This window comes from Candoia aspera, chromosome 1, assembly GCF_035149785.1.
Source record: "Candoia aspera isolate rCanAsp1 chromosome 1, rCanAsp1.hap2, whole genome shotgun sequence".
Classification (NCBI taxonomy): Eukaryota; Metazoa; Chordata; class Lepidosauria; order Squamata; family Boidae; genus Candoia; species Candoia aspera.
In genome coordinates this window covers 193593515-193615569 of record NC_086153.1, presented here as the reverse complement: position 1 = coordinate 193615569, position 22055 = coordinate 193593515, and the positions used below count along the sequence as shown (strand labels likewise).

Below are 22055 nucleotides of genomic sequence, written 5' to 3'. Positions count from 1 at the left end.
TTAAAACTTTGAAATGTATCTGGAATGGCTTGCACATGCTTAGGCCACATCACTTCCTTCCTTCCTTCCTTCCTCTCAAAGCTTTTATTTTTAAAGTCTCTCTATCTTTCTTTTATTTAAAAATCTGCAAAAACAATTTTTAAGAATAGCCTAAAAATGTTCACAACAAATATTTTACCAGCCAGACAACAAGCCACTCTATTTATTCCCAACATATAACACAGATGGCACTATCCAACTAATGCTGACAATTTCTTTTGAAAGCAAAAGCATTTAAAAGTACTTAACTGGCTGGATCACATCCATTATTTTTGACCAATTAATCTAGGCAGACTTTGAAGTCATAGCAGTGGTGGCTCAGGTAGTTCATGCTCTTACTATAACTTAGGGCAAAACATTTACTGCTCAGTTATTTTATACTCTCAAGATTAGCATGTTAGTGGTAGAACCAATCAGAGGCTAAAGAGGGAGCCCTTTAAATGAATTAATGATTATGTCATGCTTACATTATTCAGACATATATGATGGCCTAGCCACCATAGTCCATGTTCTTGTAACTTCCAATCTGGATTACTGTAATAACTCTACTCAAGAAATACACTGCAGAGTAGAACTTGGTAGAGCAGCCATGAAGTCCTTGGAAACGATATTCAGATGCTGTGATGTGTCTATACTTACAAAGATCAGAATCAGAAAAGCTATGGTACTCCCTGTGACACTTTACAGAAGCGAAAGTTCTTCAGACACATTATATGCAAAGACCTGGCTCTCTGGAAAAGGTTCTAATGCTGGGAAAGGTGGAAGGAAAGAGAAGAAGAGGACAACCCACAACAAGGTGGATGGACTCAGTTATAGTGGTGATGAATGCACCATTGGAAGGACCAGGTTAAGGACAGACTGTGATGGAGAAAATCTATCTATGTGGTTCCTAGGAATCAAAAATGGCTTGATGGTACATAATCAATCAATCAATCAATCAATCTACATCTCTTGAAGATGATTCCAAATTTGCAGCTAGGATAGTGTCCTGTTCATGCTATGAAACAGCCTGATAGAGTTACTAATAAAATTCTTTATTGAGTAAACTATCTACAATAGCAAGTTCTTGCAATAGATTAGAGCATGTAATTCGATCAAGTCCACCCAGGTGGCAAAGGACACCCAGGCGACACTGCAGGGTCAGACTGTGGCAAGGCAGCAAGCAGAACTTGGCTAATTCTCAGATCAAAGCTGCAAGGCTGGAAGGAGCTAGGGTGCGTGGCAAAGGAGAGGCTGAACCCTGGGATTGGTGTCCTGACGTGCAGGCTGGATCAGGCTGGCACACAGAGGCTAGACAAGGCTGGGCTGGAGTATCTGGGCAGGGCTTGGTTCTGGAGACAAGGCTGGACTTGGCTTGAGTGTCTAGGCAAGGCTGGGTTCTGCAGGCAGGACTGGACTTGGCTGGGATGCCTAGGCAAGGCTCGAAGCTGGAGACAAGGCTGGACTGGATTGGAGCGTTGAGACAAGGCTTAAATGTGGCGACAAGGCTAGACTGGGCTGGAGCACTTAGACAAGACTGGGATCTGGAGGCAAGGCTGGACTGGACTGGAGTGTTCAGGCAAGGCTTGGATCTGGAGGCACACCCGGATCGTGTTGAAGCGAAGCGATGAGGCTTGCAGCTGGACGCGAGACTGTGCTCAACAGAAATGGTGGAGAGAGGCTCTACTGGAGTGACCCGAGCAAAAGGCTGTTCCGCAAAGGCAGAAAGCACGGCACTGGTTCCATGCTGGCTGCAGGCAAGGCTTCCAACGCTGCTAAGGATTCTTCCACAGGTGCTGTGAGCTCAAGGGAGTGGTTGTCTCTGGCAGCTTGCTCTTGGCACACCTGCCTTTTTATTTGCTCCTTTTCGCGCCATTTTCCCTTACCAGCCAATTGCACTTCTTTTTCTTTTGTGCGCTTCTCTGCTTTCCTCTCTTGAGCACTGATTGGAGGCTTCAAATCTTCCTCCAGAGTTTGTCCAATCATCTCCTGTGATTTCTCCTGCTCGGCTGAGTCACTTCCTGGTTTAGATTCTTTGAGACCTTGCTGATAGGTTTTGTTTGCCCCTTCTGACTCCAAATAAATTTCATTTTCAGAGTCAGAAGCAGGCTCAAACCTCACAGATAGCATGTGGTAACAAGGCTGTTATCTGGAACACTTTTCAGAAAACATAAAAGTGGTCCTAAAAAAAACTTGCATTGGCTGCCACATATTACCAGTCAGAATTCATGACTCTAGTAATGATGCTTAAGGCTCTCAATTGTTTAGGACCCCAATACTTGAAGGAATGCCTCTCCCAGGGTGCACCTACTCATGTATTAATATCTGCAGAGGAACTGTCCTTGGTATCTCATAGCTGGGAAAGTATTATGTGGAAACCCAAGAAGGATCTCTTTCTTCGAGGGTTGCGAGGTTTTTATGAACTTAGTGGAGAGGTAGACCCTATCTCCCACTTTGTAGTTCGGTGCCTCCGCCCTGTGGTTGTCCGCATATTTTTTATACGTAGTTTGTGCATCTGTTAGGGCCGTTTGGATGATTGGCCAGGTTGTTGCCAGCTGTGCCGCCCAGTCGTCTGGTGAGCAGGGTGGGGCATCTGGTTGAGGCAGTTTTGGTATCGGTACAAAGTCCCTTCCATAGACCACCTTAAATGGGGTGTGGCCAGTGCTCTGTTGTACCGCATTGTTATAGGCTACCTCTGCAAAAGGTAGTAGGTCCACCCAGTTGTCCTGTTGGTAATTTATGAATGCCCTCAGGAACTGTTCAAGTGTTGAGTTTAGGATCTCTGTAGATCCGTCCGTGTGTGGATGCCACGCAGTGGACAGTGCTTGCTTAGTCCCGATTAGTTTTAAAAATTCCCGCCAAAATTTTGAAGTGAACTGTGTGCCCCTATCGGTCACCAACCTGCAGGGGGCGCCGTGTATCCTGTATATGTGTGTCAGGAACAGGCGTGCCAGTTGTTGTGCGGAGGGGATGGTTGCACACGGGATGAAGTGTGCCTGCTTTGAGAAATAGTCTTTTACCACCCATATTATGTTTTCCTTTGGCTGGGTGGGAGGTCCACAATAAAGTCCATGGAAATTTCTTTCCATGGGCGGGAGGGGCTGGCTACTGGCTGCAGCAGCCCTTGGGGTTTCCCCCCTTTCTGTTTGGAGGTGGCACATGTGGGGCAGGTAGCAACGTAGTTTTTAATGTCTTTTCTCAGGTTTGGCCACCAAAATTGCCTCCTCATTAGTTGAAGGGTTTTTACAAACCCAAAATGTCCCGCAGTTTTGTCATTGTGTAATCTGTGTAAGATTTCCCCCCGCAGAGATTCTGGCACGTACAAGACTTTCTCTTTCCAGGTGAGATTGTCCTTGATAGATACATGGTGTTGGTTGGTCTGCAACCATGTATCTGTTTGTAGTGCTTGTGCAAGTTTTTGTTGCCAGTTCGGTGAAATTAAATGGCGGCTCTGTTCGTTCCCTACCATTCGTGCTGGCGTGCGCTGATTCCTTGTCTGGCTGCGCATGACAGCTGGGCAGCCCAGCTGTTTCTCCATCCATACTGTCCCCACGATGTCGGAGGCTTGCGTGTCGTCCTGCGGCCGTCGGGAGAGGGCATCTGCCAGGAAGTTCTTCCTGCCCGGTATAAATTTCAGCGTGAAATTAAACTGGCTGAAGAACTGAGCCCAACGCACCTGCTTCAGGCTGAGCCGTTTTGGCGTACTGAGTGCCTCCAAGTTCTTGTGGTCCGTCCAGACCTCGAAGGGGCAGGTGGCCCCTTCCAGCAGGTGCCTCCATGTTTCCAGAGCTGTCTTCACTGCGAACGCCTCCTTTTCCCATACATGCCATCTCCTCTCTGTTTCGGAGAATTTGCGGGAAAGGTAGGCGCAGGGTTTTAGGTGGTTGTCGGAGTTCCTTTGGAGCAGGATAGCTCCGATGGAAAAGTCGGAGGCGTCTGCTTGCACCACGAAAGGCTTGGTGGGGTCGGGGTGCTGTAGCACTGGCTCAGCTGTAAAGAGGTTTTTTAGTCTCTCGAATGCCATTTGACAATCAGCTGTCCAGTTTAGTAACGCCCCTGGGTTTCTTGATTTGCGCGTGTCCCCCAAGCCCTTTGTCTTTAGTAGGTCAGTTAGGGGTAATATAATCTCCACCAGCCTCGGGGTAAACCCCCTGTAAAAATTCGTGAATCCGAGGAGACTTTGGAGTTGTCTCCTCGTGCGTGGGCGCTCCCACGCCAGTATGGCTTGGACCTTGCTTGGGTCCATTTCTATTCCTTTAGCTGAAATCCTATACCCTAGATAGTCAATTTGTTTCTTGTGAAACTCGCACTTGGAGAGTTTGGCAAACAGCTCTGCCTTGCGGAGTTTCCTGAGCACTTCTTTTAACAAGCGTTCGTGCTCACGTTCCGTTTCCGTGTAGATTAATACATCGTCGAGGTAAACCAACACCCCCTTAAAAAGGTGGTCATGCAGGACCTCATTAATTAATTGCATGAAAACCCCCGGTGCTCCTGCCAGTCCGAATGGGAGCACCTTATATTGAAACGCCCCCAATGGGCAGTTGAAGGCAGTTTTCCACTCATCCCCCTCCCGTATCCGTATACGATAATAGGCTTCCCTTATGTCAAGTTTGGAGAATACCTTACCCTTTGCCAGGTGGGACAAGATGTCCTTTATTAAGGGTAAGGGGTATTTATTTGATATGCATGCTGCATTTAATCTGTGGTAATCTGTACAGAGCCGCAGTGACCTGTCCTTTTTCTCGCGAAAGAGGACTGGTGCTCCTACTGGAGAGTTTGCAGGCTCGATAAAACCTCTTGCCAAGTTTTTGTCCACAAAGTCCCTCAATGCAGCCCGCTCCCGCTGGGTCATGGCATATATTTTGGGTTTGGGTAGGGGTACCCCCGGGACCAGTTCAATGGCACAGTCCGTTTTCCTGTGGGGGGGGAGGTTGTCTGCCTCTTTCTCGCCGAAAACGTCTGCAAAGTCCACGTATTTGATTGGCAGTCCCTCTGGCAGCACCGCCTCTCTGTGCTCTGCAGTCGTCGTTGCCCCCCCCATGGCCGCTCGGGGGACCCTGTTCCCTGCAGGTGCTTGATAACGCCCATCAGCAAACTTAATCTCTCTGGTTTTCCAGTTGATGACTGGGTTTTGCTGCACGAGCCATGGGATCCCTAGTATGAGTAGGGGTTGCCCCACCGGTGCCACGATGAAAGCCAATTTTTCCTCGTGGCTGCCGAGCCTTAGCGCGGTTTCTCCGGTGTATTGGGTGACCGGGCCCCCTCCCGCTGCTGATCCGTCAAGCTGCGTGAACACCAAATGGTGCTGAAGTGGATAGCAGCGGAGGTTAAGCGCGGCTACCAGGTCTGGGTGCATTAGACTTTTGGAGCAGCCAGAGTCAATCAGTGCCCAGACCTTTTCAGTTTTATCCCCATGGGTGAGGGTGACACGGACATAGAGGGTGGGGCATTCCCCACTCACCCCTTTGTCGTTGCGCCTGTTACTCTTCTTCACCTGTCCTTCAGCGCCCCTTAGGCCAGGTGGCTGTTGTTTCCCGTCGGCTCATCGGGATTGCTTCCCTCCTCCTCTGAGCTGTAGAGGAAGTGTCTGGCTTGATACTCCCCCTTCGCTGCTGGTCGCTTTCTTGGTGCTGGGGTTGGTGCAGTTGGTGCCCTCCTCGTGCTCTCTCTGGGTGTCGGTTTGGGGCATGCTGCTGCCTTATGGTCGTCCTTGCCGCACGTGAAGCACTGCCCTTTTGCAAAGCGCCGGTCCCATTCCTCCTTCCATGGTTGGGGTCTCACCTTCCCGGCCTCGCAGCTGTTCGTGGGGGTCTCGTTGCCTCCGTCTGCTGCGCCTCCTTCTTGGCGTGGAGGAATGTGTCGTGGGCGTCTTCTGCTTCCCCCGCCAGCCGGATCCATTCGGTCATGGAGTTGGGATTGTTGCGGCAGAGTGCCCACCGGAGGACGTTTAAGTTAAGTCCTTGTTTGAATTTCTCAATCAGGGTCAATTGAGACCAGGTGTCCACTTTTCCGGCTAGGGCTTGGAACTCCATGGCATACTCTGCCACGGGGCGCTGTCCTTGCCTTAGTGTTTTCAGCGCCCTTTTAGCTCTTTCTTGCTCCAGGGGGTCCCTGAAGTGCAGCTTCAGTGCCCGCAGGAATTCTGTGCTGTCCTGCAGCGCCCGGGCGCCTGATTGGCACAGCTGGATGTACCAATCGGCGGCCCATCCTTTTAGTTTTATGGCCAGGGCATTGACTTTGCCCCTTTCCGTCCTGAAGCAGGGACCCCATTCTTCGAGGTAGTACCTCGCATTTGTTAGGAAAAATGAGAGTTTTGAGGGGTCCCCATCAAACTTTATGCCAAAGTCCTTGGCAGCCATTCTGGTTTGGCTCCAGGTCGTCTCTGGGCCATGCAGCGTGCTCCACGGGGGCTGGTGTGGGTCGGATTGTCTCCAGTCCTCTTGCGGTAGCCTTGTCTCTCTCTGGGTCTCCTCGCAAGTAAGCCGCCCCCTAGGCAGGGTGGGAGGGCGGGATGTCCTCCATCGGGTGGGCTCTTGGGACCGGCCCCTGCTGTCGCCGCCGCCGTACTCCGGGTCCTCGCTCCGCCTTTTGTCCGGGTGCGTCTCCGGTCGTTGGGTGGGCTCCTGGGATCGGGCTCCACCGTAGCAGCTGCCGTCCGCTGGGTAGCCACTCCGTCTTTCCTCCGGGTGTGCCTCCAGTCGTCGGGTGGGCTCCTGGGACCGGGCTCCGCTGTATCTGCCGCCGCCGCCGAGGTCATCCCACCGCCTCTCGTCTGGGTGTGCCTCCGGTCGTCGGGTGGGCTCCTTGGACCGCGCTCCTTCGTAGCCACCGCCTCCTGCGAGGTCATCCCACCGTCTCTCGTCCGGGTGCGCCTCCACGATGCTGCCGCCGCGGGGTTTCTGCGCCGCCATCAGCTGTTGGAGCAGCAGCCGCATCGCCTGCATCCCTTCCTCCAACGCGTCCAGCCTTGCCGCCGCCTGCAGATTCCCGCCGGTGCGCTCGCCACTCCACTCGCCCTCTCTTCGGGTGGCTGTTGTGGAGGACCGACCTTCCCTCGGTCCCTCCGGGGTGCCGGGCAATCCCTCGACTCCGTCCGCCGTGGGTGTCGGCTCGGCTCGCGCTTCCTCCGGGGTGCCGGGCGAACCTGGAGAGGACCCCCTCGTCTCGCACCCGGCAGCCCGCGGGCCCCGGGGTGCCGGGGTGGTTCCCTCCCACTCCTCTTCCCCTGAGCTGGATCCCATACTTACCCGGGCGTGGCGCCGCCCGGACCTCAGCTGCATCCCGCCCGAGGAAAGGGGAGCTTCTCCGCCGGGTGCCGAGTGGTTGCTCATACCTAGCTGGGTCCCTCACAAGCTGGTTGGATAGGTGCTAGGCAAAAAAATATTTGTCGGTTCCTGTTTTTATGTCAGGGTCAGGCTCGCTTTGCAATAAGACACGGACTCACTTAATGGGTATTAAGGATTTCCGGTTTATTGGAATGGTAGCTGACAGAACGAAAAACGGGAACGGGGTTGCGGTGGTGAAGCGCCCTGTTTATACCCTCTTTCGGGGTCCCGTGCTTCTCCACCCTTCATTGTCCCTAATCCCTCTTGATGGGTGCCTTGATGGTTGCGTGGGCGTTTTCCCGGTGTCTTCCCTCATCCTCTTGATTCCGGAGGGTCCTCCAGGGCACCAGGTGCAGCTTATCTCTGCTCATCGGAAGCCCTTCTTTTCGTTGCATATGAGTCCATGGGTGTGGATGCTTTGGGTGCTTGTTTAAATCTCTGATTTAATTATCTCCTTCCTCTATTCCTTTATGATCATGATCTACGTTGTGAGGCTCTTTGTGCCTTTCAACGAGGTCATGACAATAAGCAGGAAAAAGGTGCAAAAGCTGAACCTTGCTTATTTTGTAAACGGTTTAAATCTTACACTTGGATTTCTTCTATAATGGCATTTCTAGTTCTTGAAATAAATGTAATGATCAAATTGCTCTGCCCTTGAATCACTGCCTGTGAAGATTCTAGTCCTAATGTTGGATCAGTTTTGGTTATTTAGTAGTTTTGAATGTGAGATATCATTTTTGGTAGGGTCACAAGTGAATCTTGAAAGAAAATGAGACATAGAAAAAAGTAAGAGAAATGAAAAGGAAAGTACAACAACTACAGAAAGAGAAAGTACAAGTCCTATATGAAAAGATACCAGAAAATACTTACATGAATGTAAGGGAAAGTTCATGTGGAAACTGGGTGAAACACAGTGAAAAGAGTTGTTACAAACTTCTACAGAAGTGTGTGGAATGACACTAATAGAAAGTATGAAAAAAGTTCCTTAGTTGAATGATGAAGTGAAAAAGACTGTGGATGAAAGGAAAAAATGCAATACCTGTAGTGGCTAATTCAGTATAATCCCTTTCACTTTCCTGTTGCACCTCTAAAAGTTTTTGTGTAGTCTCTATTTCTTCTTGGAATTTTTCTAGAAATTCTCTGGCTTTCTGCACAGAATTCAGTTGAAACCTTTGCTGTTTAAAAGTAAAAATCATTCCTTCCAGTCAGAAAGAAATACTCTTTTCTGTTATGCAGTATTCTAATCAGAATTTCTTTAAGCATGATTAAACCTGTATTATCAGTCTTCAGTATTGTATTAAAATGCTGCTGCAGAACTTGGTCTCTTGTCTTTTTCCTGACAAAGTGCATTAGGATATCCCTTGAAACTTTTCTTAATTTTTCAAATCTTATATTTATTCTATAAACTTTATCAGTTTCTGCCTCGGTATCCTCTTCATCCCACTCCAAAAAGTTTGATAAAGCTTTAATTACTTTTTCTCTAATGTCTTCACCAGAATCCTCTGGAATCACTCTGAATCTCAACAAAAGCCCTTCTCTCTCAACTTCCAATAATGCCAGATAATCTAAATCTCTTTCCATCTATTTATAACTTCTGTCTTACTTTCCAAAATTTCCACTGTCATTAATTTGTTTTACATCTCCAGTCACTTGTTTTACAGAGTTTTCCATCTTCTTAACTTCTTCTTTCATCTCTTCTTTCATCTTTACAAGTCTTTCATCCATTCTTTCTTCAAAAGCTATCAATTTAATACTAACTAGTTCAGACGACTTTTTGCCTAATTCCTCAAACATTTCCTGAAGCAATTCTGGCATAATTCCTCTTTCTGCAGGTTGCTCTAATGATCCCCTCCTCCCTTCTCCTCTTTTCGCCATGTCTTTGGTAGTTGCCATTCTAATATTGTAATCCAAAAGTGAAAGTAAAATTTACTTTATGCATGTGTAAGCATCTGTTCACCATTTGGCACATGTGTAAAATACACCTAAAATACTCTAAATCTGCATAAACTTTACGATGTGATAAAATGCCTCTGTATAAGAACATGCTCTGGTTCATTGTTATTTAGAAGTGAAAGAAATATAAAATTAAGTTGAACACAGTAGGAATATATCAAAAATATATTAAGGAAGACTGAATGGGTTAAGAAAGAAAGGGAAGAGAAAGAAAAATATATGAAAACACAAAAGAGAAAAGAGAAAAAAAACCCCCAAAACCATTTTAGATTGCATAGAAATAATAGTTTGGGCTTATCTTAAAATAAGTCATTATATCTTGACCTCACAAAATAAAATCATCAGTCTTTACTTTGATAAAGAGTCAGCTCATCAATAAAATACACATCCATATTTGCAATCCAAGACTGTAAATATAGCGTTATGCTATCTTCCTAACATTGAATAGTGTTCTTTTATGCTCTCCCCTATGGTCAATAAAACTATAATTCTTCATATAATTATAACTTCCATGTTTTTGGTGTATAGTGTAAATCTATATTCATATATTCAAACTGTATTAATAACACTATATTAACAAACTTATGGCATCAAACCAAAATGGGGCAATAATATGACAAGCTCATACTGTATGTATGTGTACCCTCATCCTTTTTCCTCTTCCAAAATACCGAAGTTAAGAGCCAGCCCTTTTAATACGTTTTTTCCTGGAGTGTCCAATAAACATGAAAACTTCAGTTGAATATATTCTTAAAATACATATCTTAAAATCATAAGAAATTTAATTAATATTCTTTAAAACCCTTAGCTGTTGATTTGTGAGTATGACGTATTCAAACTCTTTATTCAAGAGTTCTTACAAACAGCTAATATCTACTTTATTGATAGACTGAAGTAAAGATTGATTGAAATAAAGATACTTTACTAATGCTATTTAATACTCCAGACAGAATCATCTAGAGCATGTGCCAATAATGATAGTAATGGGGGAGTTTCAGATGCTGCAAATGCATCTGGGCCAAATTTAATTGGTATATGGACCTCATGGAAGCAGGTATAATTTGCAAGGATAGAATGGCCTGGAAGATTGGTGAATGGAATTGGTATGAACTAAATTTAGTTAGATTTCCTTTTCTCTTAGCTCCTGTCTTTAATTTTTTTGTCCACTCCTTCTGACTGTTTTCAATGCTTTGCATATTACTTACCCCCCTAGCCCCCATTTTCATGGATATAGTATTGGTCTTGTTTTTCTTGCTCTTAACACCCATGTCTTAAGATGCTTCCCTAGAAATTTGCAGGCAGTCCTTGTTTTGCAAGTCAAGAGGACTGGATAATAGGAAGCAAAATATGTACTTGAATGTGCTTACAGGGGTGGGTGCAAAGGCTGTTCCATAGAGGGCTGGGAAGGAGTTGCCCGCCGGTGCAATTCTAATTTCATTTGCAAAGATTGGTTTCATTTGAAAACCCAGTGAGCGCATGCTTCTAGGCTCCCTAAGGAAAATACCCTAGGGTTCATGTGGCTCTTACTTATGTTACTTGCCTTACTTTCTGGTTTTCATGGTTGTTTTGCCCAGTGGCAACCCACTTCCATATCGTTGCCACGAAAGCAACACAGATGTGTCACGTGGTCACCAGGAGTTGAGTTCCATTTGGGGGAGACTTTCCTTTTTTATAATTGTTTTTAATCTTTACTGCTTTCTCCTTATTCTGCCTCTCCCTTTTCAAACAGGTAACTTGGCTCAAGCAAGGGCAAGAGTAACAGCCGCATCAAGATCTTTACCTCCGCAGCTTGGTTCGGGTCGTATTAAGGTCAGTACATGCCTAAACTTGGTCTTCGTATTTGAAAAGAGGTCTGAAATATACAGTACTAGAGAGGCTGAAATGCTTTCTTGCTATTCATATTCACTTAGAATTCTTTTTGGAAGCCATTGACTTGTAACATTCTAATTATTTAATTTTGTTTAATTATTTTTCACTTATTATTATAAAGAGTAGTTGCTTATTTTTTTCTTCCTATAGGAGAATCATCTTTATTACCATTATCTTTTTTTTAATTTGCTTTTTTCCCTTGCTCTCTGTATTAGTGGCACACAGAAAAATTACGTATAATCTCCCTCTTGGGAATGACGTATTAATACTGTAGTGATCAAACATGGGCTTTTAGGCATTTCCCCTCCTGACCACAGCACTGCCACAAACGAGCTGAATGATATCAATAGTGGAGGACTGAATATGCTTGATAAAGCTCAGATTTCTGTTCTTAAGTTATATCAGACATTTGGCAGAAACTAAAGGATTGCCCTTGATCTTTTGAGATTTCTTCATAGCATATAGTTTAACATTCTCTTCATTTTTTCTATGTCACGTTTGGTGAGTTTGGTAGACAGTACTCAACTGGAGTGGGTTAGAGTCCGAAGACCATCCATCCAATTATTTGACTGAATTAGAAATTACTTAAAGTCTTTTTCCTTTAACCCTTGGTAAACATAGACATGACACCATGCTATCAGTTTCTCCTCCTCCTTCCCCCAACCCCTGAATTCTCAACAATGAAAATCACAGAGTTGGGAAACACTGTTCTACTGTAGATAGAGCATTCCTTGTGTTACCAATAAAAACAAAGAAACAAACAAATATTCCACCTTTTCCTTACAAACAGAGGGCAGTGATGGTTGCCTCCCCTGTCAGATTAGATTAAGGAGGTAGGGTAACTGCATGTTAGAACATCTAAAAGCACTTACAAGACAATATTTCTTCCAATTAATTTCATTGAACAATACTGAGAAAGCAAGAGAACTAAATATGGAACTACTTTTTCTGGCAACCCTGTAATTTCTGTTGTTTATAATTTCACCCTAAAACTTTTTTCTTTTCTTCAGAACTATACTCTTTCTTCAGAATTGATGTGTAGGCTTATGCATAAAAATGTGGCTTGGCACAGTAAAAGCTTGGAATTAAACAACAACATGAAATAAGGAAAGATTATAGATTAAAAAGATTAATGAAAGAAAATAATGGGGGGGAAAATGAAATTATTTATTTATTTATTATATTTTTATCACCGCCCATCTCCCCCACAAGGATTAATTAAAGGATTAATTAAACAACAACATGAAACAATACAAAGTCTGAAGCATCTTTGAATCAGTATCTTTCTTTGGATGTTTAGTACCAGAAACAAAGTGCTGTCATCCAAGGTTCTCTTTCACCAGTGAAAGGAGTTGTCCTTTCTGATCTTTGATCAGATGGTATAGAGCAGCCTACCTCTACAGGAGTAGAGGTGATTACACCTACCCTCCTTTCCTAAATAACCTTTCCCTTGCGCCATCTCTGTTGTTCTGGGGGTTCCTAATTTTCTGGAGAAGATTTGGAGTGGCACAGTGGACTGCAGAGGGAGAGCAAATCAGTGAAAATCAGATCTTTCAATCAGCAGGGACCTCAACTGGATCAAAAATCCTTGGGATGGAGAAGTGTAGATGTATAGACTTAAAAATAACAAGGAAATAAATAAAAAGTAAACCATATAGTCTTTAGCCAAAAGGGACCAGTCTACCTGATTGCTGGCATCTGCGGATTGAAAGAACCTGGGAGAATAATAGGTAACAATTATTACAATGCACAAATATCACCAGTCTCTCAGGATTCAGTGCTGGCATTCTTTCCCCTCTCTTCTCTGGAGAAAAAGGTTGCTCATTTCTGCTTAGAAATATCTCCCTCACTTCTTTCCTGTAAGATTTGAATTTGGAAGGTTGACATTTCCTTGGTTATGTGACCTACATTTCTCATTGCCCATGCTGATGCAGCATTTCTCTCCTTTTGCCTTACATGGGACTTTTCTGTCACCACTAAAAATGTCTTCCTGAGGGTGTCTTTTAACTTATTCATTTAAAAATCATTTTGCTGTCTGAGAAAGAAACAGTAACTATTCTGTTTTGAAAAAGAAGATTTTATTTTTACATCCCCCCCCCCCCACTTTCTCCCCTCTCTCTGTCTGTCTGGCTGTCTCTCTCCTGGCACTATATCAAAGAGTCTGATCTTAAATCCGCTCCCACTCCTGAGTGGTCTTTCTTCTCCTTTCTGTTTTGCATGCACTCCTAAGTATCTCCTCAAGGTAAGGCATGGCATTCCTATTTTGGGATCAGCCATCTTTTCTATGCCTCTGCTGGTAGCCCCTTAGAGAATATTGGCCTGGATCAGATGTGACTTAGGAAACAGGATGTGAAGTGGTGACCTCTGGGCTTAATGCAGGTGCTGAAAGTGCTGCACAAAGGGTTCACATGTTCTTAGGTTAATACATAAGTGCCACCTGTTCACAGCAGATGGCAAACTACCACAGTGTGTGGGTGTGTGCTGAAATGTTTCCAAGCACCATGTGAACAGGGACCAGATTGTTTTCTTTCATTTCATTTGGGTGATGCAGTGAAACAAAGCTGCTTTTGATTGGTAACTACTTGGGAAGGATTATTTTTTCATTCACAAGGTCCGATGCATTTACTTATTCTTAATTTAGAACAGCTGTAGTGTTAGCATAACGAAGACATGTAACAAATCATGTGCTTGCTATTCCATATATTTGTTTGGGGGAATGAAGCACTTTACAGGTTTTTATTTAGAAAAGTGACAATTTGACAGGAAGAACCAACTAATGACATGGAGTAATAAAAAATTACTCCAAAAAAAAAAAAACCCAGGGAAATAAAAATGTTAATATTCAGGGACAAGACAATGTAGGGAAAGGATAGCTGTCTAACTATATTATTTATTCCTGCTATGATCCATCACACATTATAGATCATTATAATGGCCTACATCTCTGAATCTTAGGGCGGGGGACAAGTTTTTAAACCACACTTTAAATTACAAAATGGCATATAATTCCTTTTATTTCTGGATTCTGAGTATTGGGCCCTATGTTGCTAAAACAGCACTAACTCTGAACCAGGAGATGATATCAGTAGGCTTTGAGGATACGCTGAATTTTTTTTTATAGAGATTCCCCCCCCCCAAAAAAAAAACTGAAGAGAAAAACCCTAAAGGGATGGGACACAAGATAGTTCAGTGAAACACAAACATTGTAAGTGGCCACAGAACATTGTCTTTGAGCTGGAGTAGAATAGAGTGCTTGGTATCCTGAACAGGGAATATCTTATTCTGCAACACTTACTTCTAGACCCCACTTGTTTTATACATTTGCCTAGCTAGCTGAGTTTTCTCTATTTCAGATGGGTGAGACTATTCAAGTCTTGACTGCAGGAGTTTCTCAGCAGCTAATTGGAACCTTCTACATTCACTGCATAGATCTATGCTGTCTTTTGTACTACCTTCCAATTTTGTCCTGAATTCTGAAAAAAAAGTTACAAATTCTTCATCACTCTAAAATTGGTGATCTTGAAGAAGTCAGTACTATGAGGCAGTGTGAAGACAGTTACTGAAACACACCTTTTTGCCTCCTTATACATGATGCGATGACATTAAGATCCCCAGCTCCCCTCCAAATTGCTCTCAGACACTGAGAGATCAGAGGCAGATGAAAATGAGGCACTATACATTGTGGTAGTTGCCAAGCAGATGATTTTTCTTCAAGTAAGAAACTTTTCTCTACATTCACAGCTCAAGATAGATGCACAGTCTTTGATGATGTAATGAATGGATATAAACAATGTTGGGAAACATACAGTATATTGAAGATTAAGCACAGTAACAGATGGTTCAAGAATTTTTACCTCTCTGATTTTTGATTCCAGGTTGACACCATGGAAATTATGAGGCACCCTGAGGAAACCACCAACATGAAGAGACAAACTGTGGCTTCCTATTTCAGGGTAGGGAATTTAAATTGCAGTTTTGTAATTTCACTGCTTTCCCAACATCTCATTTAGATAATTTTGGCAGTACGCCTGGCACTGTGCTGAACATACACAAGCTCTGCCAGAAGGGATTCCTTTAGATGGACAAGGCAGGGATGAATGAACATGTCAACAAATGGCTTAATTATTTTAGTAGAACTGCGGAGAGACAAAGGTCAAAGGAAAACTATTAAGATAAGGCTTGTCTGGCAGTGAATAACTGGGTGAGAAGAAGGCAGATTTCGAAAGGGATTCAAACATATTTTCAAGTCTGTTACTTCTTATTAGAACAGATTTTTAGATGGGTAAAAGGTAAGAGAAGGATGCCTAGAATTTCATCCCCTTCAAAGAAAATAGTGCTCTTACGCTATATGTTATCTTGCTTTACTTTTTTAGTATTCTCTGATGGATCTATTGTCTAAAATGGTGATTGGGCAACCTCACTTTGTTCGCTGTATTAAGCCCAATGATGACCGAAAGGCACTGAAATTTTCTCAAGAGAGAGTCTTAGTGCAGCTACGCTACACTGGCATTTTAGAGACTGTCAACATACGTCAGCAAGGATATTCTCATCGCATTCATTTTGATGAGTTTGTGAAAAGGTAAGCTATTTCATGTTCTGTACGAAAGAATTACCCTTGAAAATGGCTTTTAGTAGGATGGCAGGCTAAATAGTACAGAGCCAGTTCACCAATTCCTAGATTGTAGCAATTCAGAAAACAGACAGGGATGGAATTATGTTGATAAATAATTTCCTCCTCTTTTATAATGTTAAAAAGTCATAGTTTTAGGAGGTTGTGATTAAAGAAAAACCAAAACCAAAAAATCTATATCTAACAATTCCACAAATTTCAAGACTTCTGAAACAATTTTTAAACAAAATTGTTAAAAATTTCAGGACTGGTTAAATTTATCTGTTGTATGGCTTGCTTTGAGTAGGTCAGCTTTGCCTTTTACTGGAAACTTTGGCAGTACTGGTATTTCCCAGTACGTTGAGAGCATTTTGATGAGTTAAAAGGTAACATCTCCTTTGAATTGAGCAAATCTCCTGATGACTTTATGGAGACATCCATGTAGTTTCCCTGGATAATAGAGAATATTAAAGAATAATAGAGAACTGGTTGCCACTGCCTTCTTCTAGGATGTCTTTTCAAATTTTCAAGCTAGTCCTGGTGTTCCATGGAGGTCTTTCATTGAACTACTAGCCAGGTTCATTTCTACTCCTTCTAAAAAATAATTGGTATTGCATATAAAATGTAGAAAGAAAAAAAAGTAAAGCTTAACAGAAACTAAATAAACAGGATGGGGAGAGAGGGAAAGAAAAGAAAAAACTATACATACATTTTCAAACAACAGATTAAATCTTGACCATCTTAGTATTGGTGAGACTTTTCTGTTTGATATGAAATAGATGACAGTAAACACATTTCATCAATCCAAGATTTAAAACGAGTAGTTACAGAATCTTTCCACTGAAGGAAAACCATTTTTAGCTGCAAACTATACTTAATAAAGCCAGAGTTTTACATAGATCGTTACATTCCAAATTTTTGGTATAAAGTTCAGCCTTACAGTAACATTCTTGAATCTTCCTTCTCCCAATTCCATATTAACATACTTATGAATATTAAGGTAAAAGGAAACAACCATGGAGCAGTCCCAAAACATAGGTGTCAATGTCCCCTCCACCATTTTACATTTCCATCTTACTGAAGTTGATATCTAATTCTTAATAAACATCCTCTAAAGTATCCAGTACACTTGGAAAAAATACTTTGTTGAATTGGACATAATTTAAGACAAAAGATGCATATTTAACATTCTTTAAAACCTTAACCCATTGATATGAGAGGATAATCCAACTCCTTGTCCCAATTTTCATGCAAATTACTGGTGTCTATCTTCATTATAGGGACGCGGGGGCGCTGCGGGTTAAACCGCTGAGCTGCTGAGCTTGCCGATCGGAAGGTCGGCGGTTCGAATCCGCGTGATGGGGTGAGCTCCCGTTGCTAGTCCCAGCTCCTGCCAACCTAGCAGTTCGAAAACATGCAAATGTGAGTAGATTAATAGGTACCGCTTCAGCAGGCAGATAACGGCATTCCGTTTAGTCATGCCGGCCACATGACCACGGAAGTGTCTACAGACAAATGCCGGCTCTTCGGCTTTGAAACGGAGATGAACACCGCCCCCTAGAGTCGGACACGACTGGACTTAATGTCAAGGGAAACCTTTACCTTATCTTCATTATACTTTTCAATGGATCAGTTTAACTACAAATTTGGAGACTTGTTTAATTACCAAGGGCAAACAAAGTCAGACAGGTAGTGTCACCTCAGAGAGTTTGATGGATCAGAAGATAGATAATTGAAGGACTCCTCAAGAAACATTCAGTGACAATAATCTAGAGGGCTACCATCCATTAGGGAATATATTGGCTGGTAAAGGTTAGGATAAGGTGGAGGAAGCCTCTCTCTGGCAACAGGAATTCTACCAGCTCACAGGGTTGTATCTGCTCAGAGAAAGTTATTTAGGTGTGAAGACAATATCAGTGGAAGGCCCCAAGACATAGCATTTCAGGAATGAGGCATAGGTAATTTTGGACCTGCCATTTCCAAAGATTTTTGGATCCCTGAGGCAACTTGGGGTCAGGCCTCCAGCTACACTAATCTAGATTTAACTTGCTTAATTTCCTTCCATTGAATGCCAGGATTTTTTAACAAGTAAAAATAAAAACAGCAGCAATTTGCCAGGAAAAAATAGATATGACCACCCACTTGTTCCTACATGGCCCTTTTTACATTTCACCTGGGGGGGGATTCATTTACATATACATGCAAATGTATGTAGTACATGTATATGCATATATGTAAGCAGTCATAATTTTACCTTGTGTCTCCAGCTCATGATGGCATATATAGTTTATGTGCAACAATTTGTCAGGTTGGTCTAAAGGATAGTGGCTGGACCATAGTCATCCAATGAGCTTCTGGTTGAGTTAGACTTAAAAACAGTTATTCTTCAATTCCACTTTGATATTCTATCATGACACCACATTAACTCTTAGTATTGAGTTAACTGGCGATTGAAATCTGGTTTTATATTGTTACTATTTAATGTCTGTGACCTGATTTTAATTTTAAGCAATTGGGTATTTTGTTCTATTTTTTTCTTATAGAATTCCTTATAGAATATGTGAAATAATATCTATCTGGAATAATTTACACATTATATGATGAATTTTACTCCTGTTGCATATGCTTAGGTATAAGGAATATATAGAAGCATTTCAGAAAAACAGGCCAGACATGAAATGAAATGGTACTTCTTCCTATTTTTTTTTAAATAGGCAAGTATAAAGAAGAGTTTCAAAATGTCAGTAAATCTAAGGTTATCGAAGATTTTTCTAAGCCAATGAGTTTATATTTTCATCCATTTGAGCAACTTACCAACAAAATAAATGAAGCAGCATTTTCCCCTTGATGTTATTCAATGAATAAGTACACTTCTTATGAATAGGCATACTCCTTATCTCTGGTAGCTGCTGTTTTGTAAACCCTCAGCAGGAAAGATGTGTACAGAGCACTCAAAACAGGAAACAGACAATTAGGCTGAGGTAAATAAAAGCTAAACTTTTGTTTGATGCTTGTCTGTCTGGTTTTCATGTGGCATGGGGCTATTTTATGTGGCAAGCCTGAAAGTTACTTTAGAAACACAAAGCTTAATTGCTCCTAATTCTTTTAGCCAGAGATCCTCAAAATACTTAAGGATAAAAAAAATCAAACTCGTGTTTGGGCTCAACCTTGGAACCTCCTTTCAGTGGCATGATTCAATCTTAGAGAGTTTGGTTTTTCTAAAGACAATGTATACCTGAGCATAGTCAAGCACAGTTTATCTAATAACTAAGTACCTGAGATTAGGCACCATCTTAAGACTTCCTAGTCATACAGTTAGATTTCTTGTTCCCTGGTCCTGCTTTACTGTTAGGTGGAACAAGATGACTGTTGTACACAACAGGTGTTGTGGGGCAACAAAAAGCTACAAGATGTTGGAGGGCAGGACAGTGAGTGCATTGTGACTTTCTCTATGCCCCTATGCCACTCTGATGACCTCAAGTCTGGTGGAAGATACCAGCTATAGTATTGAAGTAAGAGTCAACTGCCAGGGCAATCAGCATTCTTAAATGGAACAGGAAACTTACTGCCTTCTCTTTTACCTCAGACAGCAGAGTGTCTTGGACTGGGCCAACTTTTCCCCTTTATCCATGATAAAGCATCATTGAAGAAAGTCTGAAAGATCAGTTCCATGAATTTGTAATGTAGACATTTACGCATCAGAAATAATTTATTTTGGTGTTAAGTTACTGATCTATAACTAGTTTTCTCTAAACCACTTATATAATATCAGGATAATGCATTATGCAAATACAGTGCAATACAATTGCATTATGCAAAATATTAGGGAACAGCTCAGAGAAATCAAAACATACTATTAAATATAAAGAATCCTGTGACACCTTAAAGACTTTTCAAATTTATTATGGCATACATTTCTCTGTGTTAGAATTGATTTAAAATGTGTGCAGCTGTGGTCTGCTGGCCAGAATGGTCCCTGCAAGAAGTTCTTGTGCAGCCTACCATGGATCTTCTTGCTGCCTCTGCTGTGGCTGCTTCTGAATTCCCCTCTCTACATTAGCTGCCAGGCATTTGCTGCAGAACACAGTGGGAGAGGATGGACTGCCTTGTATGTCTTTTCCATCCCAACTGTGCTCCTGTTGGGATTATAGGCAGTGGGATTTTGCAGTGGTATGCAGGTGAGCAATTAAGAGCTTCTCCCTTCATTTGAATCTTACATCTTCTTTCCTGCCCAACTGACTGATGCCAGATATAGTTTCAACCTTCAGGAAGGAGATATTTAAATTATGTCAGAATTTGGAGTAGGAGAGAGTGCATGCAAGTATACATTTGTATGTGAATGTTGTACACCCAGAACACATTATTTTGCCCGCCACCCATTGGCTCATGAACCTGATCTTTATTTCACATTCTGCTGAAGAAGAGGCTCAACCTCTGTCTGGTCATTAAGGCCAAACAAGATTTTATAAACATAAGGAATACATGGCTACTTATTTTCACACCTTGATTTATCAAGATCTCTGTGCAGGAAGTTATGCAGCATTCATACTGACATTGTCCCTTCCCCCATATGACAAATTTGGAAACTGAGGATTTGGGGCCAGTGTTCAAGGTGTTGGATGAAAGTTGAACATGTGATTTATTTCAGGAGGTCAAAAACTAATCAATAGAAAATGGGGATTCTCCCTTCTCCATGTCAGTGAAGCGTTTTGGTACTAAACTTTCAAGAAATGTCATTCTCTTTTGGTTTTATTCCTTCAAATAAGCTGACATTTCACAAGTGCCAGAGATCCCGCAAATGATAAGAGAACAGAGTTCTCCAGCTACGTAGCTACTCTAGAAATAGATGCAATATATTAAGAGTATTTATTTATTCGATTTATATAGCTGCCCATCTCACATACATGGCTCTGGGCAGCTTACAAAATTAGTACGCTGTGCCATTCTTGGATGTTGAATGTGTACCTTTATTGTATAGGGCTATAAATTTGAATTTGAAATTTGGAAAGGTAGCAGCAAGTTTGAAGGACACTATTCTCTAAAGAAGAGAATAAATCCTGTGGATTTCTTTAAGTGAAGGCTAGATAGCCCAAATGCTCTTTTGGGGTCCTTAACATGAATATAATTGAGCATTGAACACTGTCACATAGTTTTTGTCTAATGTTATTAGACAAGAGTAATGGAGATAAGTTGTGGTCCATATTTTACACTTCCTTATCTGCAACTGTTCCTAAGGCATTGTTCTTAACAAAAGGATTGTTACAACATTTTTCTAAATGCACTTACCATATTAAAGAATAAGACCCATTGAATGCACTGGGACTTACCATTACATAAACCAATATAGTATGGTGGGTTAAATCATCTATTCCTGCCTAGTTCAGCCTCATTTATCTTTTTTTTTCTGTAAGTATTGTACAGGAGTAACATATATTCAGCTAAATATGCAAATGGCCTACCTTCCTTCCTGCCTGCCTGCCTGCCTGCCTGCCTGCCTTCCTTCCTTCCTTCCACACAAATATTTATTTTGTAAGTGGAAATACCAAGTACAGAAAACAAAAACATTTTTTTTGCACCAGAATCATATTTTCAGAAGCAATTTGTTATGGATTAGAACCCTGTTTCCTGTTTCATTTTGGTGAAAATAGAAATAGAGGCACTCAGATTTGCATTCCTCCCTTTATTTGTTAATGCTAATGAGACTCATACAAGTGCATCAGGACAAGTCCCATGGCTTTGATCTTGGCTTAAATTTCCCTGGTTTGTGAAATCTCTCAGAAGGGCCATTTATTATAGAACTAAATGCATATCTTGTGCTGAATTACACTATTCATATGCAAGCAAGTATGTTAAGAGAACATTTACATGATGACAGGGCCATGCAACTTGGGGATGGGGGAGGAGGAGCAGTGCTACCAGCAGCTGCAGACTTAAGATTTGTGGGGTCGGATAAAGTGATAGAGGAAAACACATGGCATAGCATTATTAGATGTGAGAGTGTTAGTAATCATATAACATCAACATCATAAAATTATAAAATAAACACTTGTTATTTATTGTACCTCCTTGTATCAAAGCAAACTTGTGTTATGCTTTTTAATAATTCTGATGGTTTAGTTTGTTTGCTTGTTTATAGTTCCTTCATAAATTTATTTATTTAGTTAAATAATTAAAAATAAAATGAGGAACCTAGGGCATCTGTGATGTAATCAGTCATGTTGGGGGCTAAATGATAAGTCTTCAGATGGGAAGGGCCCCTGTCCTGTTTTACAAAATATACT

General features: G+C 42.2%; 1 protein-coding gene across 1 annotated transcript in view; it reads left to right on the top strand.

Moving 5' to 3' along the window:
• The window catches only part of MYO3B (myosin IIIB), a 241767-nt gene that overhangs the window by 139938 nt on the left and 79774 nt on the right, over nt 1–22055 (top strand). Inside the window, exons 22-25 of the mRNA XM_063305914.1 lie at nt 11026–11105; nt 13387–13407; nt 15041–15118; nt 15539–15744. Of these exons, the coding sequence (XP_063161984.1) occupies nt 11026–11105; nt 13387–13407; nt 15041–15118; nt 15539–15744 (385 nt within the window). The remainder of the gene's footprint in view (nt 1–11025; nt 11106–13386; nt 13408–15040; nt 15119–15538; nt 15745–22055) is intronic.